General features: G+C 40.6%; 1 protein-coding gene across 2 annotated transcripts in view; it reads left to right on the top strand.

Annotated features, from left to right (window-relative positions):
• Positions 1–27,844, top strand: part of pkn2a (protein kinase N2a) — a 126,800-nt gene that overhangs the window by 66,319 nt on the left and 32,637 nt on the right. For both annotated transcript variants that reach the window (XM_061977704.2, XM_061977705.2), the window contains exons 4-7: positions 11,478–11,632; positions 23,367–23,496; positions 23,589–23,734; positions 24,276–24,489. In XM_061977704.2, the coding sequence (XP_061833688.1) occupies positions 11,478–11,632; positions 23,367–23,496; positions 23,589–23,734; positions 24,276–24,489 (645 nt within the window). The remainder of the gene's footprint in view (positions 1–11,477; positions 11,633–23,366; positions 23,497–23,588; positions 23,735–24,275; positions 24,490–27,844) is intronic.

Below are 27,844 nucleotides of genomic sequence, written 5' to 3'. Positions count from 1 at the left end.
ACAACAACCTCAGTATTCTGCCAGAGCAGAGTCAGTCTGTGGAGGTGAGTCACTCTCCAGCGACTGACATTGTTGCATTTCACATTCCACCAATGATTGTTCCCCTGTGAGGCTGTTGACAGTCGGCTCCTGTGCCTTTTGTCAACAACAATGAAAGTTGGAGAGAGTCAAGCACAACAGTGGGCTTGGCGCTGGTGGCGTGGTGAGGCAGTTGCTGGAGGAAAGGAAGTTGACGCATGTTGTTTGTCTGCCTGATGGCGTTGACGTCCCCCGCTTCAGTTGACATTAGGAAGTCGATGTGGAGGGCCGCGTGTTTTGGGGGAGGGAAGCCAGCTTGTCTCAGTAAATGGTTATCTCCAGTGGGAACAAATTTAGCCCGTCTCTGTGACCCTCTGTCTGATGAACGAGGTCTTTCTTTCTCGCTGACGCGCCGCCACCGGAATGTCGCTGAGCATGGTGAAATGACGGAGGGCAGAGAATCGAGCACGTCTTGGCCCCATGGTCATGGGATATCTTCTTGACACATGGGCAGCTTGAGCAGGGCTTGTTTCCCAAACCAGTCAGAAAAGAGTTGCTCTGTCTGCACGAGCTGCCAGAATGTTGAACAAGCTTTTTTTCAACTGCTCACTCATAGGTTCAATGTTTTTACATTTGACCTTTTAATATCTACAAAATAGCTAATGTGTCCTCAAAATAGGTTACAATATTTCTTGTACCATTTCTATGCTACGGATAGGACTTCTCAAACGTGGGACATGATTTTGGAATCATGCATCAAGTTTATTGATATCAAGTAGGGGTGTAACCATATTGTAGATAACGTAGTATTACGGTTTTAAAACCTTCTTAAAGGGGAACATTATCACAATTTCAGAATGGTTAAAACCATTAAAAATCAGTTCCCAGTGGCTTATTATATTTTTCGAAGTTTTTTTCAAAATTTTACCCATCACACAATATCCATAAAAAAGCTTCAAAGTGCCTGATTTTAACCACCTCGTCCATTTTCCTGTGACGTCACATAGTGAAGCCAACACAAACAAACATGGCGGAAAGAACAGCAAGCTATAGCGACATTAGCTCGGATTCAGACTCAGATTTCAGCGGCTTAAGCGATTCAACAGATTACGCATGTATTGAAACGGATGGTTGTAGTGTGGAGGCAGGTAGCGAAAACGAAATTGAAGAAGAAACTGAAGCTATTGAGCCATATCGGTTTGAACCGTATGCAAGCGAAACCGACGAAAACGACACGACAGCCAGCGACACGGGAGAAAGCGAGAACGAATTTGGCGATTGCCTTCTAACCAACGATTGGTATGTGTTTGTTTGGCATTAAAGGAAACTAACAAATATGAACTAGGTTTACAGCATATGAAATACATTTGGCAACAACATGCACTTTGAGAGTGCAGACAGCCCAATTTTCATCAATTAATATATTCTGTAGACATACCCTCATCCGCGCTCTTTTCCTGAAAGCTGATCTGTCCAGTTTTGGAGTTCATGTCAGCAGGCCAGGGAAGCTAGGGTCGATAGGGGGTTTAGCTCGCTCGTCTGCGGGAACAAATTGCCGCCATTGCTTGCCCTGCTACCGAGGTCCTTTGTCCCTGAATTGCTCACACACTCCGGCAGATTCAATGGGGGTCTGGCGGCAGATTTCTTTGACTTTATCGTTGGAAATGCATCTGCTTTGAGTGTTGCAGGATATCCACACATTCTTGCCATCTCTGTCGTAGCATAGCTTTCGTCAGTAAAGTGTGCGGAACAAACGTCCAATTTCTTGCCACTTTCGCATCTTTGGGCCACTGGTGCAACTTGAATCCGTCCCTGTTCGTGTTGTTACACCCTCCGACAACACACCGACGAGGCATGATGTCTCCAAGGTACGGAAAACAGTCGAAAAAACGGAAAATAACAGAGCTGATTTGACTCAGTGTTTGAGAAAATGGCGGATTGCTTCCCGATGTGACGCCACGTTGTGACGTCATCGCTCCGAGAGCGAATATTAGAAAGGCGTTTAATTCGCCAAAATTCCCCCATTTAGAGTTCGGAAATCGGTTAAAAAAATATATGGTCTTTTTTCTGCAACATCAAGGTATATATTGACGCTTACATAGGTCTGGTGATAATGTTCCCCTTTAAAAATGCCATTAGGTGTGACAGTACCAAACAAAAACTTGGTGAGTGTAGTTTTTTTCTGGCTGTTTTGTCTGAAAATTGCCAGTCTGAAAATACACTCCACCTCCCAGAATCCTCTGAGCAGCACGGGTTCACAATGTGGAGCGAAAGAGGAAGCAGCAAGTGAAGTGTGTTCCACTTCGTAGTAGATAAGAGGAATAGTTTTTTTCAAAACCTGTTTTTAACCTGTTAAGTTATGTTGCTAACAAACAGACAAACAAACCCGTTCGTCTCCAGTGTTCCAAGCCAAAACCCACTCGGTCAAGGTGCACCGCGCCGAGAGAAAGCACCCGCTGCACACCAAACTATTTGATAAGCTACTATCACCCGGAAAAGATGAAGCCAGCGAAGCTAAATTTAAATTTGTGAGATATTTACATGATTAAAAGTTAAAATGTGACTTAACTTTTCCGAGCACCTGCATTTTCATAATATGTCCACTGTAGAGGACTGCTTCTCTGAAAGTAAAAGTTAGGAGATTCAGTGGATGTTCCCGAACAATTCTTTGCACTTAAAAATACTTGTTTGTAGAAGCGCTGTCAACGTTAGCGCTAGAAGCTGGAATCTTAGGCTACCTCACGATTCGATTATGATTACGATTCAGCACGTACGATTCGATTAAAATAATCGACTATTGATGCATCTTTCATTTATGTATATTGATGCAGTTTTACATTTCTTTTCCATCCATCCATCCATTTTCTACCGCTTATTCCCTTCGGGTTCGCGGGGGCCGCTGGAGCCTATCTCAGCTACAATCGGGCGGAAGGCGGGGTACACCCTGGACAAGTCGCCACCTCATCGCAGGGCCAACACAGATAGACAGACAACATTTACACTCACATCCACACACTAGGGTCAATTTAGTGTTGCCAATCAACCTATCCCCATTTCTTTTCACTTCACAAAATAAACGTTTATCACTTGCAACTTAAAAACAGTGCATTTGTAATAAGAAATTCCCATCACATTTATTAAATTAATGAAAATGTGTGTAAAACTGGAACATAAGTACCCTAAAATAAAAGAGCTGGTTGGATTTCTCGTTGAGGTAGCTCACTGCAGTCAGCCACATTTTAGAACTGTCTGCATTACTTTATTTACAATTCATAAATCGATTATTGATGTTTCCTTAATGAATTTCCTTAAAGGGGAACATTATCACCAGACCTATGTAAGCGTCAATATATACCTTGATGTTGCAGAAAAAAGGCCATATATTTTTTTAACCGATTTCCGAACTCTAAATGGGTGAATTTTGGCGAATTATACGCCTTTCTATTATTCGCTCTCGGAGCGATGACGTCACAACGTGGCGTCACATCGGGAAGCAATCCGCCATTTTCTCAAACACATTACAAACACCGAGTCAAATCAGCTCTGTTATTTTCCGTTTTTTCGACTGTTTTCCGTACCTTGGAGACATCATGCCTCATCGGTGTGTTGTCGGAGGGTGTAACAACACGAACAGGGACGGATTCAAGTTGCACCAGTGGCCCAAAGATGCGAAAGTGGCAAGAAATTGGACGTTTGTTCCGCACACTTTACCGACGAAAGCTATGCTACGACAGAGATGGCAAGAATGTGTGGATATTCTGCGACACTCAAAGCAGATGCATTTCCAACGATAAAGTCAAAGAAATCTTCCGCCAGACCCCCATTGAATCTGCCGGAGTGTGTGAGCAATTCAGGGACAAAAGACCTCGGTAGCACGGCAAGCAATGGCGGCAGTTTGTTCCCGCAGACGAGCGAGCTAAACCCCCTGGATGTCTTGGCTCACACCGTCCCTTATGCCACCGAAGATGATCAAGAGAAGAATATCGACCCTAGCTTCCCTGGCCTGCTGACATCAACTCCAAAACTGGACAGATCAGCTTTCAAGAAAAGATAGCGGATGAGGGTATGTCTACAGAATATATTAATTGATGAAAATTGGGCTGTCTGCACTCTCAAAGTGCATGTTGTTGCCAAATGTATTTCATATGCTGTAAACCTAGTTCATAGTTGTTAGTTTCCTTTAATGCCAAACAAACACATACCAATCGTTGGTTAGAAGGCGATCGCCGAATTCGTCCTCGCTTTCTCCCGTGTCGTTGGCTGTCGTGTCGTTTTCGTCGGTTTCGCTTGCATACGGTTCAAACAGATATGGCTCAATAGCTTCAGTTTCTTCTTCAATTTCGTTTTCGCTACCTGCCTCCACACTACAACCATCCGTTTCAATACATGCGTAATCTGTTGAATCGCTTAAGCCGCTGAAATCCAAGTCTGAATCCGAGCTAATGTCGCTATAGCTTGCCGTTCTATGCGCCATGTTTGTTTGTATTGGCATCACTGTGTGACGTCACAGGAAAATGGACGGGTGTATATAACGTTGGTTAAAACCAGGCACTTTGAAGATTTTTTTTAGGGATATTGCGTGATGGGTAAAATTTTTAAAAAAAACTTCCAAAAATAAAATAAGCCACTGGGAACTGATTTTTAATGGTTTTAACCCTTCTGAAATTGTGATAATGTTCCCCTTTAAGAACCAACATACCCCAATCTAAACTTCTATAAAGACTTTGCTGTCTGAGCAACTTAACTACCGTATTTTTCGGATTATAAGTCGCAGTTTTTTTCTTAGTTTGGCCGTGGGTGCGACATATACTCCGGAGCGACTTATGTGTGAAATTATTAACACATTACCGTAAAATATCAAATAATATTATTTATCTAATTCACGGAAGAGACGAAGCAAATGTCAGCAATCGTCATACACACGTCAGCAATCGTCACACACACGTCAACCAATAAGAATTTGGCGGGGTAGGGTCATGGCAGAAGTGCATTGTGGGTCATGGGATGCTAACTGCTATATGCTACTGTCGTAGCTATTAAAATGGATCATATCAACATTGGCGGTAACTTATAAAAACTGAGAAGGGCTGAACAAAAATGGCACCGAAAAGGAAATCATATACTGCAGATTACAAGATGGACGTAGTGAAATATGCAGCAGAAAACGGCGATCGAGCAGCAGAAAGAAAGGACGCTAGCGGCGCATACCAGGAGCGACAACGAGGAAGAAGATTTCATGGGATTTAGCGATCAGGAGTGACAGATTGTTTGGTAAACGTATAGCATGTTCTATATGTTGTAGTTATTTGAATGACTCTTACCATAATATGTTACGTTAACATACCAGGCACGTTCTCAGTTGGTTATTGCGTCATATAACGTACACTTATTCAGCCTGTAGTTCACTATTTTTTATTTATTTTAAATTGCCTTTCAAATGTCTATTCTTGGTGTTGGATTTTATCAAATAAATTTCCCCCAAAAATGCGACTTATACTCCAGTGCGATATATATATGTTTTTTTCCTTCTTTATTATGCATTTTCGGCCGGTGCGACTTATACTCCGGAGCGACTTATACTCCGAAAAATGCGGTATTCAAGTTTGCACATTGACCCTCCAGGCGGTGTGTCTTAGGACAGAGTGGTCGCTGTGAAGAGCCATTCACATGAAACCATTTTACAAATTAGAAGAGAAGAAGGTAAACATATTCAAACACTAACATAATATGTCTCCTAAGAAGCCAGGACAATATTTAATGTTTTTTTTTGCCAATGAAAATATATTGTCTTGTAGTTTTTATTTTATTTTTGTTTGTGCGTGTGTGTGTGTGTGTGTGTGTGTAAATGTCTTTTTTGAGCACATTCAACAATGCCGTGATCATTTTGTCACAATAACTGACATCAAATGTTCATATTGTTACGCCCAAAAGTTCCCAAAAAGTTATAACAGCTCCTGTTACAATTGCCTTCCTGGTAAAACTTTTGTTGTTGTCGTGTAAATGAAAGTTATTGGCTCAATTAGCGTTGTTAATTTTGGCCCAGTTAAATGGTTCCATGCATACCGAATACCTTTTTTGTAATGATACTTGACAACTTAATTAAGTAATTGCTAATTATTTCCTATTTCTTTATGACTCGCGGACACGACAAGATGATAATTCCCTGGCATAAACGTCTTTTGGTATTTAAGCAGTGATGGGCATTAACAAGCTACATGTAGCTAAGCCACAAAGCTTAACTACATCTTCCAGTAGCTTAACTACTTTTTAACAAGTAGATTTTTCTGTAGCTGAGGTACTTTTAGAGCCATGTTGCGAGATAGCTTACATCAAAGCTACAAGCTACAAAGTGAGAAAATGGACTGTGAATCCAGGACAAAAAATATGGAGAAAATCCAATGACCTGAATGAATGAGAACATCCATACATACGGAGAACATGCATTACACACTGGCCAATCAGAGGCAAGATAAGGCAGGTCATCGAAACCAGGAAGCAAAATCATAACAGACGACAAGGTAGTCAGAGACAGAGGGACGCTTCAAGCTGACCACTCAAAAAAAAAGAAACATTCTTGAAAATGTAAGAGGAATTTTTCTCATGCAGATTAGATTTTTCCTATAGTGATGAAGATGACGTGCAGGAAACCCACAATAATGCGTGTCCTTGGCCATATTTAGACAAATGTATGCGTATTGAGAAAACAATGGCCAAAACCTTAGTTTTTAGTTGTTTACTCTGTAAACCAAAATCATAACTGCTCTCTTCATCTAAGACGTTTAACACAAATTTAGGAACACATACTAAGGTGAGTTCATGAAAAGTTTTACTGCACATAACCATTAGCAACTGTTCCCAAACAACACACAATTAATTGTTTTTTTTGTCAAGAGATAGAAAGATGCTGTTTTTTAATTGTAGGTAGAGAACATGAATAACATTATAGAGGTGGGCCAAAGAAAAGGCAAACTAAATAAATACATAGAGTGGGGTGTGGGGACCCCTAGAGGTAGTTGTAGGGTATCCCCGGCTAAATGACAGATAGTTATTAGTAATATTTGTACACTCTCAGTTACGTTAACATGTGGGCCCATATATAGAAATGTTGTTAGATGTAGCTAGCTACTTGTGCATTGTAGCTTGTAGTGTAGCTTGCTACAATTCTCCTGGGATAGCTTCCCCTGTTGGTTAGCGACATTTCATGGAGAGTAACTTGTAGCTTAGCTTGCTACATTTTCCAAGTAGCTTGCCCATCACTGTATTTTAGTTTATATTGATTATATAAACAGTTTTTGTAAACACCGAGAAAGTTCACTTGGTCTTTCACTGTGATGTCATTGCTGAGAGAATATTCCGGCCCACTTTCTTTTTGCGTTCCCATCAGAAACGGAGGGGAGTGTTGCCCTTGTCAGCTGTCCAGCGATGACATCATCGCAGCAGCTATTCAGCAGCTCAGTGTCTTGTCCACCAGCCCAGCGTGGGCTGAACCGCTTTTAGAAGTAGGGGGAGTTCTCAACTTGATGCAACCAAACCAACCCCCTCCTCCGCTCACGCTTTGTCGAAAGGAGAAACGCCCAAGCTTGAAGACTGCACAAGACTTCTGCAGCACTCCCGTGTGGGTCTTTTCTTCCGCCATTTATCCTCCAAGGTTCAAATCCCACTGACTTGGAAAGAACATACGTATCAAGGTGATATGCAACTACACAGCTTAGTGTGCTCCACAGTACTGCGAAAAGTGTGGTCACTGACTAAAGAGAATATTTAGTAAAGTATTACCAGGAGTTGTTCCTCATATAGCGTTATGGGACCTTGGTCAGTGGTCATGCTCATTAAAAGTCAGTAGTTTTGGCCGCTTGGCTCATGAAGATATTCAAAGGAGCACCTTATTCCTTTTTGCCTTTCCTACAGGTGTTCGAATCCCTTACTAGGTCTCAGAGTGACACACACACATACACACACAGTTGGCAGACAAACCAGTCCGACTTCTTCAGACGGGATTTGTAAGTTCAGTTTCAGTTTCTGTGTCTGTGGCGTCATTGTACAACTACCGATAGAAGGCTGCCTATAGTAGATGCTAGTTTTTCTCAGTGAGATCATAAAACTATTGGCTTATGACACAGACAAGGAGGCTTTTTTTAACATAAGTCCACCTAAACCTAAAAACAACACTGGAAACAATCCAAAAGTCAATTTCAGACATGGGTTATAATACCTAGCCAGCGAGTTAATGTGTGTGTGTGTGTGATGGGAGCAGGGCCGGCCCGTGGCATAGGCCGTATAGGCAAATGCTAAGGGCGCCGTCCATCAGGGGGCGCCACGCCAGTGCCACAAATGTTGGAGAAAAGAAAAAGTTGGTACTATTATTTCTAAATACAAAAAATAATCCCACGTTAATTAAAATGCAAAGTAAAGCCTATTTAATAGAAATATTATTTGTTACAACATTACGCCCAACCCCCCACCAACACACCCCCCCCCCCCCCCCCACCCCACCCCCGCGCACGGTGCGCCCCCTCCCTTACCGTATCATGACTCTTTTTGGACACATCAAAAAATCAACACAAGATGTCAAAACAGCCAAAACTGTCAGGTGCCCAAGGAAGAAAAAAAGAGAAAAGAAGAGGAGTAGAAACGAGAAAAGACAGAGGTAGCAGGTAGGTAACGTTAGCCTACATGAAATTATTTGTCTGTTACAGAATGTGATAGTAACCTGGCTTGTTAGCATTAAGCTAATGTTACATGATTCGGCAATTGCTAATCAATAAATAGCTAGTTCTGTTTTAACGTCGGGTTAATATTGTGGAGGGGGCTAAATTGTTATGGAAAATAATAATGTAACGTTAGGTAATTACTGTACTCCCACCTTACATTCCTCAGGTATTAGATCTTTTAAGCAGGTGTTTTTTGTTTACATTGTTATTGCCTTCTGGTTAGCTAATGTTTGCCCTGCAGGTAATAGTCACTTGTCCACCCCTTTATATATTAGGTATAGTTGTAAGTAAAAAAAAAAAGGTCAAAGATAAAGCTATTCGGTTTCTTGTGAGTATATACACTTCACTGCCGATGTGTGGTTAGGGCCGGGCCTGGATGGGAGTGATCTAATTAGACTTAGACTTAGACAAACTTTAATGATCTACAAGGGAAATTGTTCAACACAGTAGCTCAGTTACAATGATGGAAAGTGTAAGGATGAAAAGGACAATGCAGGTATAAATAGACTAATATAGCGATAAAAAATCTAACATATATACGAATATATACATTAAGGGATGTCCCGATCCAGGTTTTTGCACTTCCGATCCGATACCGATATTGTTTTTGCACTTCCGATCCGATACCGATACTGACCGATACTGGCCTATACGAGCATGTATTAAATTTTAAAGTTATTTAGCCTACTTAGTTGTCAGAATCATGTTGAAAAGGGTTTTAGTACTCTTGATAACAACTAGCCAGCTGAATTAGAAGACATTGAATAATACACAATGGTTGGTAACAAGAAACTGACCTGTTTATTCAAGGATAAACACAAAATAGACAAAATTATACATGACAAACAGAAATGGCATCATTGAACTCGGGCTGGGCGATATGGCCTTTTTTTAATATCGCAATATTTTTAGGCCATGTCACGATACACAATATATATCTCGATATTTTGCCTTAGCCTTGAATGAACACTTGACTTTGAGACACTTGTGATTTAGGGCTGAGACACTTGTGATTTAGGGCTATATAAATAAACATTGATTGATTGATTGATTGATTGATGCATATAATCACAGCAGTATGATGATTCTATGTGTCTACATTAAAACATACTTCTCCATACTGCATTAATATATGCTACTTTTAAACTTTCATGCAGAGAAGGAAATCACAACAAAAAAAATCACTATTTTTTCATACGGTGTTGATGTGGAAATGTTTGCCTCGGCATTTTGATGGTGTGGGCGTGTGACACCAAATGGAGATAAGCGTCTCGACAGACATTACAATATTTGAACAATGATGACGAAAACTGTTTTCCCTGTCGTGTCCGTGTCGTGTCGAAAATTGTTAAGCGCTCATTTTTTTATTTGATTTTGTGCGTGGCATAGATTTGCCGTTCGCAGAGGACGCTTGAGCAGTGCACAATTGCACAGGCGCGCACCTTAGAGGGAGCGTTGCTCGCACGGCTGCGCTAGCATCACAGCTAACGTTAGCCATGCTGCTACCTCTCTGCTCGGGGAGGGCGTATACGTATGTGACGTATGACGTGACAGTATGTGACGTGTGTAAGAAGGTGCGCTTGCTGTCTGTGAGAGGGAGACACAGAAAAGAGTGAGAAGAGCCTGTCGTGTAATGCCAGCAGCTAAAAGCAACTGCGTGAGAATCCACAGACCTGTGGATGTGTTGAAGGTGTGGTGGAAAATGCGGAACGGAAATTAGGGAGCAGCAGAAAAGTGGAATGTATTATTTAAGTCGGTGCGTTGGAAAACACAGACCGGAGTTTTTTTTTAAACTGGATCTGGATCGGCATTTTCCCATGCCTTGCCGATACGCATTTTTTGGCAAATATCGGCGGCCGATCCGATCCAAATATCGGATCGGGACATCCCTAATATACATAATATGTGTACAGAATAATATATATACAGATATATTATATTATGTCAATAACATATATACAATATATACCAATGACCATGTACAATATTACAGTATATACAGTATATGTGACAGCAGCAGCATAAAATAGAGAGTAGATCCGGCAGAAAATAGACATTAAAAACAAAGAGAAGTAGCTAACATGTCCGATGTCAGGTAATAGGCAGATGTCACCTATTGCTGTATGGCGAGTGATTATACAGCTGGATGGAGTGTGGAATGAAGGAGTTCTTGAATCGCACAGTGCGGGAAGGAAGTTGAAGGAGCCTGTTGGAGTATGAGCTCCGCTGTCCCTTAATTGTCAGGTGGAGTGGGTGGGCAGGATTGTCCATGATGGCCAGCAGTTTGTCCAGTGTCCTCCTGTCCCTCACTGACACAAGTAGTTTGGCCGGCTTTCCGGATCAGTTTATCAATCCGGTTTCAGTCAATCAATCTGAGACGGGTCTCCTTGTCCCTTGCAAGTACACACATGAAGTCATGTGTCATCAATCACAACGTTCTTGTCCGTCTTTACAATATTAATGTTGTTGCAACAATGTTGTACTTGTGCCGGTAATAAATGAAGTCTTGTGTTAACACATTTTTTTCCGCAGATTTTTTTAAAGGTGCTACCTGACAGGTTTTTGTAAGCCAAGTTATAAATGATCCTGCCGAGCTGCAGGGTTGTTTAGCTAACCTTTAAATGGCTGACGGCCAAAAATACTTGCAGTCTATTTGTGACCAAGTCCAGCCATAGTCATATCCTGCAGCAGTGGTTGTTTGCAAAGTGCAGTAACGTGCTAACCCGTCCTCTCTGCGTTGTTCCCCAGAATGCCCTCTGACCCCAGATACCCCCAACAGTGAGACGCGACTATGGACAAGCAACAGCCGCCTAGCAGCCCTGAAAAGGCAGAACGACATCGAGCTGAAGGTTAAACAAGGGGCTGAAAACATGATTCAGATGTACTCGAATGGTCCATCCAAGGTAAGGTTTGGGTTGCCTACAAGGCCTCATAGATGCATGTTACCCAAAAACGTTAGCACATTTTACATCAAGGAGACTTTAGTAGAAATGGAAGACAACTTCCCCTCAGACTCCATCTAAATATGTGGATTAGCACTTGTTTGTTTCTTGTCAACTGTGGTACTTCCAGCAACAATATGAGAGCTCATGGTTGACTTATCCTTGCATTGCAGTCTTATAAATGTTGTTTCATCATGTCATTATTGGTTGACTATTTGTTTTTTGTCTGTTTGCACACAAGGACATGGTAATTTTATTTATCCTGCAATTAAGTACCTATGCCAGGAGATTATGTATTTCTGGGGTTTGTCTGTTTTTTTGTTGGTTAGCAATTTAGCTGAAAACATTATGGGCGGATTTTAATTTAACTTTCAGAAGTTGTCAGAAATAGAATAAGGATAAAGTGATTATCCTTTTTTTTCAGACTATAAGTCGCAGTTTTTTTCATAGTTTGGCCGGGCTCCAGTGCGACTTATATATGTTTTTTTCCTTTTTTATTATGCATTTTCAGCAGGTGCGACTTATACTCCGGTGCGACTTATACTCCGAAAAATACGGTACATTTTAAGGGTTGATCAGGATCGCTGTCTGAATTCAGGATTATTTTTGAAAGATTCTTTACTATTGGGAGATAGGGCCTGGCGGAGGTCTGCTCTTTCCCGGTGCTTTTCTAGTTAATATCCAGGGTTTCCCTTTTAATGTAATTGAATGTGGCGCACTGCCACGGCATTTTTGTTGCTGCATCACCTTGAAAATAAGGGTTTGTTTGTTTTACTTGAAAACAAATTAAAGTAATATAATGTATTGTAAGGCCTAGAAGAAGTCACACAAAGTCACACGCTATTTTTAACTTTTAATACCAATCTTATGATAACAAACAGCACAATTCCAACCAGTTTTTCCTCTTGTGCACACACTTCCATCTCCGTGCTTCCCGAGGCACACAACACTTCCTCATTCTCCGCCAATCACCTTTCAAGCAAGGACGATGTGTTTGCAAACATGGGAAAAAACTGATATCAAATCCAAACCACACGAACATAAAACATTACAGTATTACATTACAGTATTACGTTATAGTATGAATGTATATATACAAAACCCAAAGCCAGTGAAGTTGGCACGTTGTGTAAATCGTAAATAAAAACAATACAATAATTTGCAAATCCCTTTCAACTTATATTCAATTGAATAGACTGCAAAGACAAGATATTTAATGTTCGAACTGAGAACGTTTTTTTTGTGTGCAAATAATCATTAACTTATAATTTAATGGCAGCAACACATTGCAAAAAAGTTGGCACAGGGGCATTTTTACCACTGTGTTACATGGCCTTTCCTTTTAACAACACTCAGTAAACGTTTGGGAACTGGTGAGACCAATTTTTGAAGCTTTTCAGGTGGAATTCTTTCCCATTCTTGCTTGATGTACAGCTTAAGTTGTTCAACAGTCCGAGGTCTCAGTTGTCATATTTTACGCTTCATAATGCGCCACACATTTTCAATTGGAGACAGGTCTGGACTACAGGCAGGCCAGTCCAGTACCCGCACTCTTTTACTACGAAGCCACGCTGTTGTAACACATGCAGAATGTGACTTGGCATTGTCTTGCTGAAATAAGCAGGGGCGTCCATGAAAAAGACATTGCTTGGATGGCAGCATGTGTTGCTCCAAAACCTGTATGTACCTTTCAGCATTAATGGTGCCTTTACAGATGTGTAAGTTACCCATGCCTTGGGCACTAATACACCCCTATACCATCACAGATGCTGGCTTTTGAACTTTGCGCCTATAACAATCCGGATGGTTCTTTTCCTCTTTGGTCCGGAAGACACGACGTCCACAGTTTCCAAAAACAATTTGAAATGTGGACTCGTCAGACCACAGAACACTTTTCCACTTTGCATCAGTCCATCTTAGATGAGCTTGGGCCCTGCGAAACCGGCGGCGTTTCTGGGTGTTGTTGATAAATGGTGTTCGCTTTGCATAGTAGAGTTATAACTTGCAATTACAGATGTAGCAACTAACTGTAGTTACTGACAGTGGTTTTCTGAAGTGTTCCTGAGCCCATGTGGCAATATTCTTTACACACAAATGTCGGTTTTTGATGCAGTACCGCCTGAAGGATTGAAGGTCACAGGCATTTGTTGGTTTTCAGCCTTGCATGCAGTGGTTTCTCCAGATTCTCTGAACCTTTTGATGAAATTACGGACCGTAGATGGGGAAACCCCTAAATTCTTTGCAATAGCTCGTTGAGAAATGTTTTCGACAATTTGCTCATGCATTTGTTGACAAAGTGGTGACCCTCGCCCCATCCTTTGTTTGTGAATGACTGAGCATTTCATGGAAGCTGCTTTTATACCCAATCATGGCACCCACCTGTTCTCAATTAGCCTGTTCACCTGTGGGATGTTCCAAATAAGTGTTTGATGAGCATTTATCAACTTTCTCAGTCTTTTTTGCTACTTGTGCCAGCCTTTTTGAAACATGTTGCAGGCATCAAATTCCAAATGAGATAATATTTTCCAAAAATAACAAAGTTTACCAGTTCGAACGTTAAGTATCTTGTCTTTGCAGTCTATTCAATTAAATATAGGTTAAAAAGAATTTGCAAATCATTGTATTCTGTTTTTATTTGCGATTTACAAAATTGTGCCAACTTCACTGGTTTTGGGTTTTTATATACTGTATATATATATATATATATATATATATATATATATATATATATATATATATATATACTATTATTTGCGCACTATTGACAAGTAATTCACCGAAAAAAGACTTTGATTACCAAAACAAGACGCACGCCATTGTCTTGAGTGTAGTCAGCATGTCTGCAATGTGGACGTAACTTTAATGTACATATCCAAGCAGAGGAAAATTAATGTTAAAATCTTGTCTCGTTCTCGTACAATATTGTATATACCGTAATCTCGTCTCTTGTGGTAAGTGTATCATCACACCCCTAACTTGCATTGGCAGAATAAATATTTGTTGTTTTAACTTCTTACAGTAAGAGCCACATTATTGTTATTCGAGTGTTTAGTTATGTTTATCTACTTCCGTTTCAATATGTGAGGGTTTAAGAGTTTTTCTTAATGATAAAGGCCAAACAGGGGTTGCCCTTCACTTTCGGTATATGTGACGTCATTCGAGTGTACTTCTTGCTGTAGACACGCCCGTGCGTAGAACTTCACATCAACCTCTTTGATTTTAGTCTGTACGGTCAATGTGCACAACTGAACAGCTTAGTTTCTTAGACAGCAAGGCTAGCCATTAGGATAGGATAGACTTTTAATTATCCCACAATGGAGAAATTACGTTGTTGGAGTGTAGGTTTTTACATACAGTAAAAGACAAATCAAAACAAAATACCCTAATCCGTATTACACACTACGGGATTGGTCAGCAACCTTCTGTCAGCCACGTCCTTAATGCTGCTTAGAGGGCAGCCTAAAACGGAGTCAGCTCTCTTAATCAGTTTATTAAGTCTGTTCCTGTCACTGACTCGCTGCTTTTCTATGAAATTAACGGTATCACCGTGTTTTTTTTAAAAGTCTAGAATTTTTCCACTGTTTATCATTATACCAGTAATCGATACATTGTACCAGTAATCGATACACATACTTGCCAACCCTCCCGAATTTTCCGGGAGACTCCCGAAATTCAGCGCCTCTGCCGAAAACCTCCCGGGACAAATATTCTCCCGAAAATCTCCCGATTTTCAGCCGGAGCTGGAGGCCACGCCCCCTCCAGCTCCATGCGGACCTGAGTGAGGACAGCCTTTTTTTTATGACGGGAGGACAACAGAGTGACAAGAACTAAATTATCCAGACTAGAGATAAATTGTATTATCATGTTTATCTTACCTAAAAATAAATATATTTATTAATTAAAAAAAAAAAAAAAAAAAAATTTTACTATATTTTGCTAAAGACATCAAAATTAATTGTATTTTTATTTGTATTTTTTCTGCCATAGAATTATACATTAAAATAAATATATATGAAATAATTAATTTTAAATTATCATAATAATTCATTTGAAATTACCATATTTAATTATTAAAATAATTGCTTGTTTATCAACAACTTTAGCATTTTATTCATTACATTTTGAAGCTCTCAGAAGCCAAGTTAGGTTATATTCCTTAAGATTTATTTATGCAAGTTTGAAGTATCAATTATCTAAACACAGTTTTGTTTGCATATTTTCAGGATATATATATATATATATATATATATATATATATATATATATATATATATATATATATATATATATATGTATATGTATTAAATACTTGACTTGGTGAATTCTAGCTGTCAATATACACCCCCCCTCTTAACCACGCCCCCGCCCACAACCACGCCCCAGTCCCACCCCCCACCTCCCGAAATCAGAGGTCTCAAGGTTGGCAAGTATGTCGATACATCTCTAAGTGACACATTCTTTTGTTTTTGGGCTATAACTTGATAATTTCTCTGAATTGCAATGAATTTAGACTTCAACTTCCTGTAAATCCTACTCAACATCTTGTGGAGGCGAGCCAATGCACAATTCCATGTGTGATATTTTGCACATTACAGTTTTTGGTTTTGCACATTCAAACTGAACGTCGCCTACATTTTTATAAACATATATAAGCCAATGTACAAAAACAAGGGCCAGTGAAAGAATAAAAGTCTTGTATTGCAGAGGATTTTATGATCCCAAGCTACTGTATGGTGAACAGACCATAGCAGAATATAGCTTGCCGGTGATTTCCATGCTAAATGTGAGTATTTGAATGACACGATACCATGATCCCTGGAGTTTCCCAGATTAAAGACAAAGCACCACTTTCACTCTGCAGATGGCATGAAGTGAACATAGTGGCTTTGCTTTCACCTCCTTGTTGCCACAGGAGGCAAACGTAAGAATGTGCTGATACATGGTGTGTCACGTGCACTGCTGTTTGTTCAAACATTTCACAGACGTTCCTCCTTTCATGTGCAAAGTATGATGCGCTATAATTTGGCTGGCGTGTGCGTGGTTAAAGCACCAGGGACAGGGCATGCCACCTGCTCCTAACGAGGGCAATAATTACAGCTGTACACCAATGTTGCTTCAGCAAACTGTGAGGAGAAAGGTGGAAAGACCTCTGGAGCAAAACACATATAGGGCCTGATTTACTATGATCCAAATACCACACGCTAAACAGCGTGTGCAAAGTATAACGTTGGCGTGTTGCGTGTGATCTACAATGGATAACTGCTGGCGTTTTGCTATGTTTTCAAACATGCAGCAGACATGTACCACTTTTTCTGAGTTATTTTGGAAACAGTCCTGCAGTGCATCTGCAACAGAAGTGCACATTTCTTAGCGCGCTGAAAGTGCGCTCATGGACATTGCTGGCACTAACTGCGAGCGTGCGCTGGAATGGTCCAGATGCAAGAAAATGCATATTACGAGAGGTAAATGAAGCAACAAACATCATAAAAATTAAAAATAAACATCAGACACCAAAATGCAGCAATTGGATTTGTTTGAATCAACCCCTTAAGTCATCCAGCAGCTATAAAATTAGAAAATGATATTGCTGTATGTCTAGACCAGGGTGATTTTCACCCTTTCAACAATAATAAGGGCGTGCCATGATGGTACAGCATTTAGCGCCCTCTACAATCTGTATAAACAGCGTGCCAGCCCAGCCTCTTGTTATATGCATCTTCTGCTTGCACACGTAAGTGACAACAAGGCATACTTGGTCAACAGCCACGCAGGTTACACTGACGGTGGCCATATAAAACAACTTTAACACTCTTACTAATAATGCGCCACACTTTGAACCAAAACCAAACAAGAATGACAAACACATTTCGGGAGAACATCTGCACCTTAACACAACATAAACACAACAGAACAAATACCCAGAATCCCATGCAGCCCTGACTCTTCCGGGCTACATTATACACCCCTGCTACCACCAAACCCCCCCCCTGTGTGTCGGTTGAGGTGGGCGGGGGTGTATAATGTAGCCCGGAAGAGTCAGGGTTGCATGGGATTCTGGGTATTTGTTCTGTTGTGTTTATGTTGTGTTACGGTGCAGATGTTCTCCCGAAATGTGTTTGTCATTCTTGTTTGGTGTGGGTTCACAGTGTGGCGCATTATTGGTAAGAGTGTTAAAGTTTTTTATACCGCCACCGTCAGTGTAACCTGTGTGGTTGTTGACCAAGTATGCCTTGCTGTCACTTACGTGAGCAAGCAGGAACCTCATACAACGTGTGGCTGGGCCGGCAGCTGGTTGTAGTGGGCGCTAAATGCTGTACCATCACGGCACGTTCGAGACATCAGTTGCCTTGAAATTTGTAGTCTGCCGGAAAAATTCGGGAGGGTTGATAAGTATGACGCTGTCAAGCGCCATTCATATAAAACCCGCGGGCCGCACTAACATTCAATTTTCATATTTAGGTGTGGGCCGCGTGTCTGAGACCCTTGGTTTATACATAGCACAAAGCAAAAAAAAAACTTTGTATGCAGTTTTATTTCATTTTAAATTTCAAAAGATTTTTGTGGCTCCCATTGTTTTCTTTAATTTGTGAAACTGGTCAAAATGGCTCTTTGACTGGTAAAGGTTGCCGACCCCTGGTTTAGACAAATGTCTAATATTTTTATTTTTTACAGTCCATGTACTGTATGTTGACAGGCATACGTAGGACGGAGCTGCAGCGCGATTGCCTCTTTTTCAACTCAACTGCCAGTTTTTGTAAACGTGATAAATATAAATGCAAAACACCGGCCGCAGAACAGTTTCAGTTTTGATAAATCACACTGCGTGTCCTAAATAAATACAATTGCATTTTCTCCTCCCAGTGTTATGGGCGGTCTAATAATCAGCATACATTCTGCATATCCATGCAGACAAACCCACTAAATGGATTGCGTTTCTCATTTGGCTCACTGAAGACACAAGTTTCGTAGTTTAGCTTTGCATGTGTTATCAAGTTTGCACAATTTTTAAAACACGCAAACCTTTAGTAGGTCAGGCACATGGTACTCTGCAAGTGTGTAATTAGTAATGGTACTATTGACCTCATTGGTAGCTCCAATGTGACGCGGTCATGCCAATGGTGTCATTGGAAGTTGTTAGCTAACGTTAATGATTAAAAATGGAGATATGAACGTCAGCGGCTCTAACCAGTGTCCCTGTGAGGTCGTAATGTGTTGTAATCAGGTTGGAAATAGCACTGTCATGATGTCAGAAAGGAAGTTCCTGTTTGAGAAAAGCCTTTTCCTGTATTGATAAGTTCAGAACATTCTAACTGGCGTGTCTGTGTGCACGTGTAGTAAGAAAAAAGTCAGTTAACTGCACAATGATAGATTATTTGGGTTCGAATGAGGTACAAATGAGGTCTTCTGAGCCCCTATGAACCTATACCATCTAGAGTTGTCCCGATACTAATATTTTGGTACCGGTACCAAAATGTATTTCGATACTTTTCGATGCCTTTCGATACTTTTCTAAATAAAGGGGACCACAAGAAAATGGCATTATTGGCTTTATTTTAACAAAAAATCTTACGATACATTAAACATATGTTTCTTATTGCAATGGAAGAACAATTTTGTCCTTAAATAAAATAGTGAACATACTAGACAACATGTCTTTTAGTAGTAAGTAAGCAAACAAAGGCTCTTAATTAGTCTGCTGAAATATGCGGTAATATATTGTGTCATTTCTCATTCTATTATTTTGTCAATATTATGAGGGACAATCTGTAAAAATTTATTATTAATCCACTTGTTCATTTACTGTTAATTAGGGCTGCAACAACTAATCGATTAAATCGATTATAAAAATAGTTGACGATTAATTTAGTCATCGATTCGGCTGCGTTTTTTTTTTTTAACCTTTATTAATAAACTTATTATTACTATTAGCCTTTATTTAACCAGGTAAAATCCCATTGAGATCAAAGATCTCTTCCAAGGTAGACCTGGCCAAGAGGGCAGCAGCAAGGTTACATTAAAAACAGTAAACAAATACATAAAACATCACATTTACAACATTAAAACTTGCTCACATGACACATGTGCATACAGACAAGGTAGACTGCAGTCCTTTCACAGCAGCTTTAAACTCATTCAACGTAACTAGGTTTAATATTCGATTGTAGGTTATTCCAAGCCTTCGATGCTGAAAACCTAAATACTTTCTTGCCCAGTTCAGTTCTTACTTTGGGGATGACAAATTGCAGAACATTCATTGAAACTGCAACATTTACAAACAGCTGAGAAACTATAATCAAAATAATAGGGGTGTAACGGTACGTGTATTTGTATCGAACCGTTTCGGTACGGGGGTTTCGTTTCGGTGCGGAAGTGTACTGAACGAGTTTCCACACGGACATATTAAGTAGCGTACTGCACGTTGTGTAAACAATACTCAAAATGCCGGACATTTGAGGCTTTTAAGAAACTCCGCCCTGACAGCTCCGCAAAAGAGGACATGTCCGGTGAAAAGAGGACGTATGGTCAGTCTATCCTAGCCCGTTAGCTGCTAGCATGCTAGCGATCGGTTTCACCGGGCTAGGTCCTGACCATACGTCCTCTTTTCACCGGACATGTCCTCTTTTGCGGGGCTGTCGGGCGGTGTTTCTTAAATGCCTCAAATGTCCGGCATTTTGAGTTAGGGTTGCGTGTATTTTCAATGTACGTTCAGGGTTAAGAAGGTTAAAAACACAACAAATTGTGCGTGCAGCAGCATTGGTGAGGGAGGGGCAGAGACAGAGAGAGAGAGCGAGTTATGATAATCGCGCATGCGTCGCCAGGCTCTGCTTTTTATCCATAGATTTGTCAGATTTAATTTTTTATTATCTATAGCAGGGGTGTCAAAAGTGTGCATTTCTGTAACATTTTCCATGTTTTATTTGGCAAGTTGAAAGAACATGGCGCCAGTATGCTGTTTTTTTTTCTTCAATATAATACTGGAAAGGATAGAAATGTAGTTTGTCTCTTTTATCCGATTATTAATCGATTAATCGAAGTAATAATCGACAGATTAATCGATTGTCAAATTAATCGTTAGTTGCAGCCCTACTGTTAATATCTGGTTATTTTCCGTTTCAACATGTTCTATCTACACTTCTGTTAAACTGTAATAATCACTTATTCTTCTGTTGTTTGGATAATTTATATTAGTTTTGGATGATACTACAAATTTAGGTATCGATCCGATACCAAGTAGTTACAGGATTATACAATGGTTATATTCAAAGTCCTCATGTGTCCAGGGACGTATTTCCTGAGTTTATAAACATAATATGGATTTTTTTAAAAGAAAAAAAGATTTTGTGACTATAAAAGATATCGATGTAATCATAGTAGTATCGACTAGATACGCTATTGTACAAGGTATCATTACAGTTGATGCCAGGTGTAGATCCACCCATGGCATTTGTTTACATTCAGGCGCGCTGGCATTTGTTAGCGATGACGCCGGTGAGCGGTGGTATCCTCCTACGGTGTGTAGTTAAGCATGTTTAGCTATTCCTCGTCCTGCAGGGATGATACTTTTAAGAAACATACCGTATTTTTCGGAGTATAAGTCGCACCGGAGTATAAGTCGCACCTGCCGAAAATGCATTAAAAGAAGGAAAAAAGCATATATAAGTCGCACTGGAGTATAAGTCTCATTTTTGGGGGGAAATTTATTTGATAAAACCCAACACCAAGAATAGACATTTGAAAGGCAATTTAAAATAAATAAAGAATAGTGAATAACAGGCTGAATAAGTGTACGTTATATGACGCATAAATAACCAACTAAGAACGTGCCTGGTATGTTAACGTAACATATTATGGTAAGAGTCATTCAAATAACTATAACATATAGAACATGATATACGTTACCAAACAATCTGTGACTCCTAATCGCTAAATCCCATGAAATCTTATGCGTCTAGTCTCTTACGGGAATGAGCTAAATAATTTGATATTTTACAGTAATGTGTTAATAATTTCACACATAAGTCGCTCCTGAGTATAAGTCGCACCTCCGGCCAAACTATGAAAAAACTGCGACTTATAGTCCGAAAAATACGGTACTTTATTTGTCACCATGGAGGTGAGGATTAGTGATTTAGAAGTAGCTAAAACACTGCAGACTGCGGATGGACGTTCGCTGCTCGCTAACTAGCCATGTCTTAAAACACCTCTTCTTGAGGGCTTTTCAGTGTTTATCTTCACCTTTGTCGTCAGTTTTTAGGCCAAAATGCGTCCGTTTTCCCTTTTCTGTCTACACACTGTGTCTGCTTGTAATTATTACGTGATTGTGCGCTGCCGAACATGCTCCTCTGCTTGTAAAACCAGCAATGTCACGACGTGATGACTCACCGTCATGCCCGGGAACCGGTACTTTTCAAACAGAGTATAGTACCGTTTTTTGATTCATTAGTACCGCGCAGTGACGTGCGGTGAGGTTCATGACTGGTGAGGCACTGACTTCTTCACAGTCAGATTTACAAACATATGAACCCTAAAGAGGTTATGTTTAAAAGCTCATACCAGCATTCTTCCCTTCAGCATCAAGGGTTGGAATTGGGGGTTAAATCGCCAACAATTATTCCCGGGCGTGGCGCCGCTGCTGCCCACTGCTCCCCTCACATCTCAGGGGGTGAGCAAGGGGTGGGTCAAATGCAGAGGACAAATTTCACCACAGCTAGTGTGTGTGACAATCATTGGTACTTTAACTTAACTTTAACTTTACACATACAAACTGTAGCACACAAAAAAGCACATTTAATAAAAAAAACGTTATTATGGTCTTACCTTTACTTATAAGTGCGGGAACAGTGGTGTTCGTGTTGGAGGAGTTGTGAATGAATGAAATATGAAATCCGTGCTGCAGTCTGCAGGTGTACCTAATGTTGTGTCCCTGCAGTCGTTCACGGCTCCTCCGGCGCGAGCAATGTTGTTTTTGCACTTTTTGGCTTCTTAAGTGACTTTTTTGGGTGGATTCGGTCTTGCACGTGGAGGGTTTGGGTGTGGGCTTTGGTTGGTGTGGCGCTCCCGTCGGGGGGTGCAGTCTGCGGCGGAGGTGCAATAACCGGCACCAGGAGGCGGGATTACGCGAGCCTCACACAGTGCGTCTTCGCAGCCGTTTTATGATTGCTCAGCACAAGAAATACGTTAGACACATACAGTTGTTGACAAAATACACTGTACATTATATACCTCAGCTAACTAAACTATGGAAATGTATAATATAATTCATATAGCAATACGGTCTCACTGCACAGCAGGCCAGCAGTTAGCCGAGTCCGCAATCCATGGTGAGGCACAACTGAGTGACGTGCCTCAACTGGCTGCTGATCACCGCACCGTCTCTTCTCAGTATTTGAACGGCAAATGTGAAAATTCAGCGATTTTGAAAAAAAATAATCTAAAACTGGTGAAGTTATACGGAAAATAACTTTATAGTATAATCACTGGATACATATAACAATTTAATTAATTTTTTTTCTTTTTACTTTTTTTTTCTTTCCATGATGCCTCACCTGCCTCCAGTGACTGCACGTCACTGGTACCGCGGTACTATACTAGTACCGGTATACCGTACAACCCTAACACCATCTCAAAGAGTTTGTCCTCGCTGTAGTGATTTGGTCCCTCTGCCCGACCTAACTGGATTCATTTCCGCTCATAGGATCGTAAGTTGCTGGCGACAGCGCAGCAGATGCTCCAGGACAGCAAGATGAAGATCGAGTTCATCAGGATGCAGATCCTCAAAGCAAGCCAGGCCAATGAGCTGAGCTTCGAGAGCAATGACGTGATGGGTGAGAATGTTCTTTAGGTGAAACCATGGAGGTTGGACACAGAAATCACCATTGAGCATGTAAGGTATTTAGGTTCTTTCATTGTCATCCAGACAAGGCCATCATCAGTCCTCTGGACCTACGGGTGGAAGAGCTGTGTCACCATGCCAGAATAGAGTCTGCTGTAGCAGAGGGAGCCAAGAACGTCATGAAACTCCTGGGCACAGGAAAAGTCACCGAAAAAAGAGCACATTTAGAGGTATATCCTTCAATAAATCAAATAGACGATCCATAGCAGTCATAAACCACGATTCTGATCTTTTACTCCTCATGGAACAGTCTTGATTTCTGAACATTAAACATTAAACTGCAAAATATTCTCCACTTGCCAAGATTCATAATTTTATTTTTAGAGATTTCCCCAGATAAAAATGTTAAAATTGAGAAAATAACTATTGAAATAAGATATTTTGGTACTCCCCCCCCAAAGAAAATCTTGTTTAAATATTTTACAAAATTTCACATATTCATAATTTAAGGATAGCAAGTTCAATAATGCTTGTTTTCAGAAAAAAAAATACTTATATCTAGCTTAAAATTTCTGCTAATTTCTAAATGTACAAATCCTAACTTAGAATGTCTGTCAAAGGATCTGTCCATCCAGCGAGTTCATTTCACTAGTTTTTTGGATTGTTTCCTAAAATCTAGTCGTTGTATCTTATATTTTGACAGCTCTTTTTTGCAGTTTATTTTCTCTGGCAGATTTTGACAGACATCACCTTCTTCTCCACCCAATTCAGGCGCAGGCTCGCTTTAATGAGTCCAGCCAAAAGCTGGACCTTCTGCGCCATTCGTTGGAGCAGCGCCTCAGCGAGCTGCCTAAGAACCACGCACGCAGCAACAGCATCGTGGAGGAGCTGTCACTTCTTTCCGCGCCAGTTCTCAGCCCACGATCCAGCCTCATCTCCACGCAGAACCAGTACAGCACCGTCACCAAGCCCGCCGCACTCACAGGTATCGTCAGGACTTACATGTACCTCACCTCAAGAGGTCTTCTCTATTTTAGGCCTTGTTCACATTGCAGGTCAATTCCAATTTTTTTTCCCATATCTGACCTGTAACGGATTTTTTCAGGTCAGTAGCCCCGTATAACTTGCACACTAAATCTGATTTTGTCCTCAAGTGACACGGATCTGCCTGTCTAAACGCTCCAAAGTGCTTCAAATCTTTTGACATCCGATTCAGGCCACATCAGGAGGTAGTCCTGAATCCAATTGGAATCCGGTCTTTTCAAATTTGACTTGAATGTGACTTTTCCGCCATCTTTGGGCCCGAAAGACGCAGTCGCCAGCGGAAGTGGATATTTCATCACAACATCCTGTTTCTGTTTTTATTTAAGACGACCACATTTTCAGTGCATCACTTGTCAATAGTGCACAAATAATATTTTTTATGTAATATATGAATATATATTTTGATTCCGAAGAAATAACGATTTTTAAAAGACCGGAATTGACGCTGGCTTGCATGTGAGTTGAAAAAGAAAGCTAACATAGATCCACGCTGATGTCCGTGTTTTCTCTACTTAACAGCCGTAAAAAGATTACAACCCTCCCAAATATATTACACTATATACATCCATTCATATGTTCGATTACTTTACTGTACTTTCCCCTAAAAAAACGCTAATTTTTAAGGTGTGAAGAATTTTATTTTATTTTATAGTACTAGAGACTTCCTCCCACTCAACTTCCTTTGTTTTCACTTTATCAAAGGGCGCATGCAAGTGACGTCGGGGCCACATTGGGGCTGCATTGGGGACAGATTGAGGCCACAATGGGGCTGCATTGTGGCCACATTGGTGCCTGTGCACGTTTACACTGGAGTCTTAATAAAAATTACATTTGACTTGGAGTGTAAACAGTCAGCTGGAATACATTTGTGCCACTTTGGCGTGCAGTGTCCACTAGGGATGATGTTTGATAAGAAATTATCGAGTTCGAGCCTATTATCGAATCCTCTTATCGAACCGATTCCTTATCGATTCTCTTATCGAGTCCAGATAGGTTGTTGTATATGGAAAAAAACACACAATATTTGGTTTAACAAAAGCTTACTTTTATTATATAAGAAAACATTTTAATCTAATAAATAAATAAATATTGACTGTTACCCCCCTAAAAAAATAAAATAAAAAAATAAATATTGACTGTTGTTACCAAAAGTATATTAAGTGGGATTTTTCAGAAAAACAAATATATACAGTAACACAAAAACAACCTGTCTCTGTGATCACTATAGGTGTATAAATAATAATATAGTGTTAAATAAAATCAGTCCCTTGGGCACAAAACTGAAAATAATACAGCTCTCCAAAAAGTGCAATTCTGCTGCTATTTGACATAACTGTTTGTTATGATGCTTTGACATTTTTGCACTTTATTTCTTTATTGAAAAAAAATTCTATGAAGAGAAAAGTTGTTTGCAAATGTGGTTACAATGCTAAAAAATGAAAAGTTAAAGCTAAAAAAAGAAATACACTTTATTGAGTTAACATTATTTCTTTATAGGGGGAAAAATGTTATGAGCTAGGGCAGGGGTCGGCAACCCGCGGCTCCGGAGCCGCATGCGGCTCTTTGATCACTCTGAAGCGGCTCAGCAGCTTACTTGCTGAACCCCCCAATTTTCCCGTGAGACTTACGGATTTCAGTGCCTCTCGCAGAAAACTCCCGGGATTAATATTCACCGATTTTCACCCTTACAGCTATAATAAGGGCGTGCCATGATGGTACAACATTTGGCGCCCTCTACAATCTGTATTAACAACGTGCCAGCCCAACACTTGTTATACAATATACATCTTCTGCTTGCACATGTACGTGACAGCAAGGCATACTTGGTCAACAGCCACACAGGTTACACTGACGGTGACCATATAAAACAACTTTAACACTCTTACTAATAATGCGCCACACTTTGAACCAAAACCAAACAAGAATGACAAACACATTTCGGGAGAACATCTGCACCTTAACACAACATAAACACAACAGAACAAACACCCAGAATCCCATGCAGCCCTGACTCTTCCGGGCTACATTATACACCCCTGCTACCACCAAACCCCGCCCCCACCCCAAGCCTGCTCCCTCACACATCAACCCCCCCCCCCTCTCTGTGCGTCGGTTGAGGTGGGCGGGGTTTGGTAGCGGGGGTGTATAATGTAGCCCGGAAAAGTTAGGGCTGCATGGGATTCTGGGTATTTGTCCTGTTGTGTTTATGTTGTGTTACGGTGCAGATGTTCTCCCGAAATGTGTTTGTCATTCTTGTTTGGTGTGGGTTCACAGTGTGGCGCATTATTAGTAAGAGTGTTAAAGTTTTTTTTATACCGCCACCGTCAGTGTAACCTGTGTGGTTGTTGACCAAGTATGCTTTGCTGTCACCTACGTGAGCAAGCGGAAGCCCCATTCAACATGTGGCTGATCAGGCACGTTGATTGTAGTGGGCGCTATATGCTGTACCATCACGGCACGCATGACGCTGACAACCGCTATTCAGTTAAAACCCGCATGCCGCACCAGCTTAAAAATTCAACAAAAAGGTGTGGGCATCGTGTCTGAGACCCCTGGTTTATACATAGCACAAAGCAAAAAAAACAACTTTGTATGCAGTGTTATTTCATTTAAAATTTCAAAAATGTTTGCGGCTCCCATTGTTTTCTATAATTTGTGAAACTGGTCAAAATGGCTCTTTGACTGGTAAAGGTTGCCGACCCTTGAGCTAGGGAATATAACAACTACACTATCCAGCATGCAACGGGAGTGACGAGCATGCGTGGTAGCCCCAAAAAGTGTTGTTGCATGTCGCCACCTGGCAGCTAAGAATGAGGTTATGAGCACGCTGTGAAAGTAAACGTCAAGAACTCAGCCAACACGCCTCGTCTGCATTATTTATAATTAGACAGGCAACACATATACAGTGTGATTTTGTTTTGTTTACAAGGAAAGAAAAACAAAAGTTAAAAAAGGGAGATCATGTCATATAAGTTGTATATATATATGTATGTGCTGCGGTTGCTCTAAGAACGTTGCGACAGCTGCCATAAAGGAGATGCGTTGCTAGCCTGGTTGCTATGTTTCCGGTTGGTCGTAAAAGTGTTCGTCATGTGTTTGTACCCTGCTCAAATCTCTCAGTAAAGTTATTCATTGGATTATACCTTTTGTTTTGAACTTTATTACACCTTGGATTGCTTTTTCCGGTCCATTGTTTTCCTGCTTTCGCTATCTACGCCTAATGACTGAGCTACGTGACGTCATTTCTTGTGATGTCACACGGAGCATTTCTGGTCGGGACGGGATACGTTCCAAGG

The sequence above is a fragment of the Nerophis lumbriciformis genome, linkage group LG18, assembly GCF_033978685.3.
Source record: "Nerophis lumbriciformis linkage group LG18, RoL_Nlum_v2.1, whole genome shotgun sequence".
Lineage (NCBI taxonomy): Eukaryota > Metazoa > Chordata > Actinopteri > Syngnathiformes > Syngnathidae > Nerophis > Nerophis lumbriciformis.
This window is presented reverse-complemented; position numbering and strand designations above follow the sequence as displayed.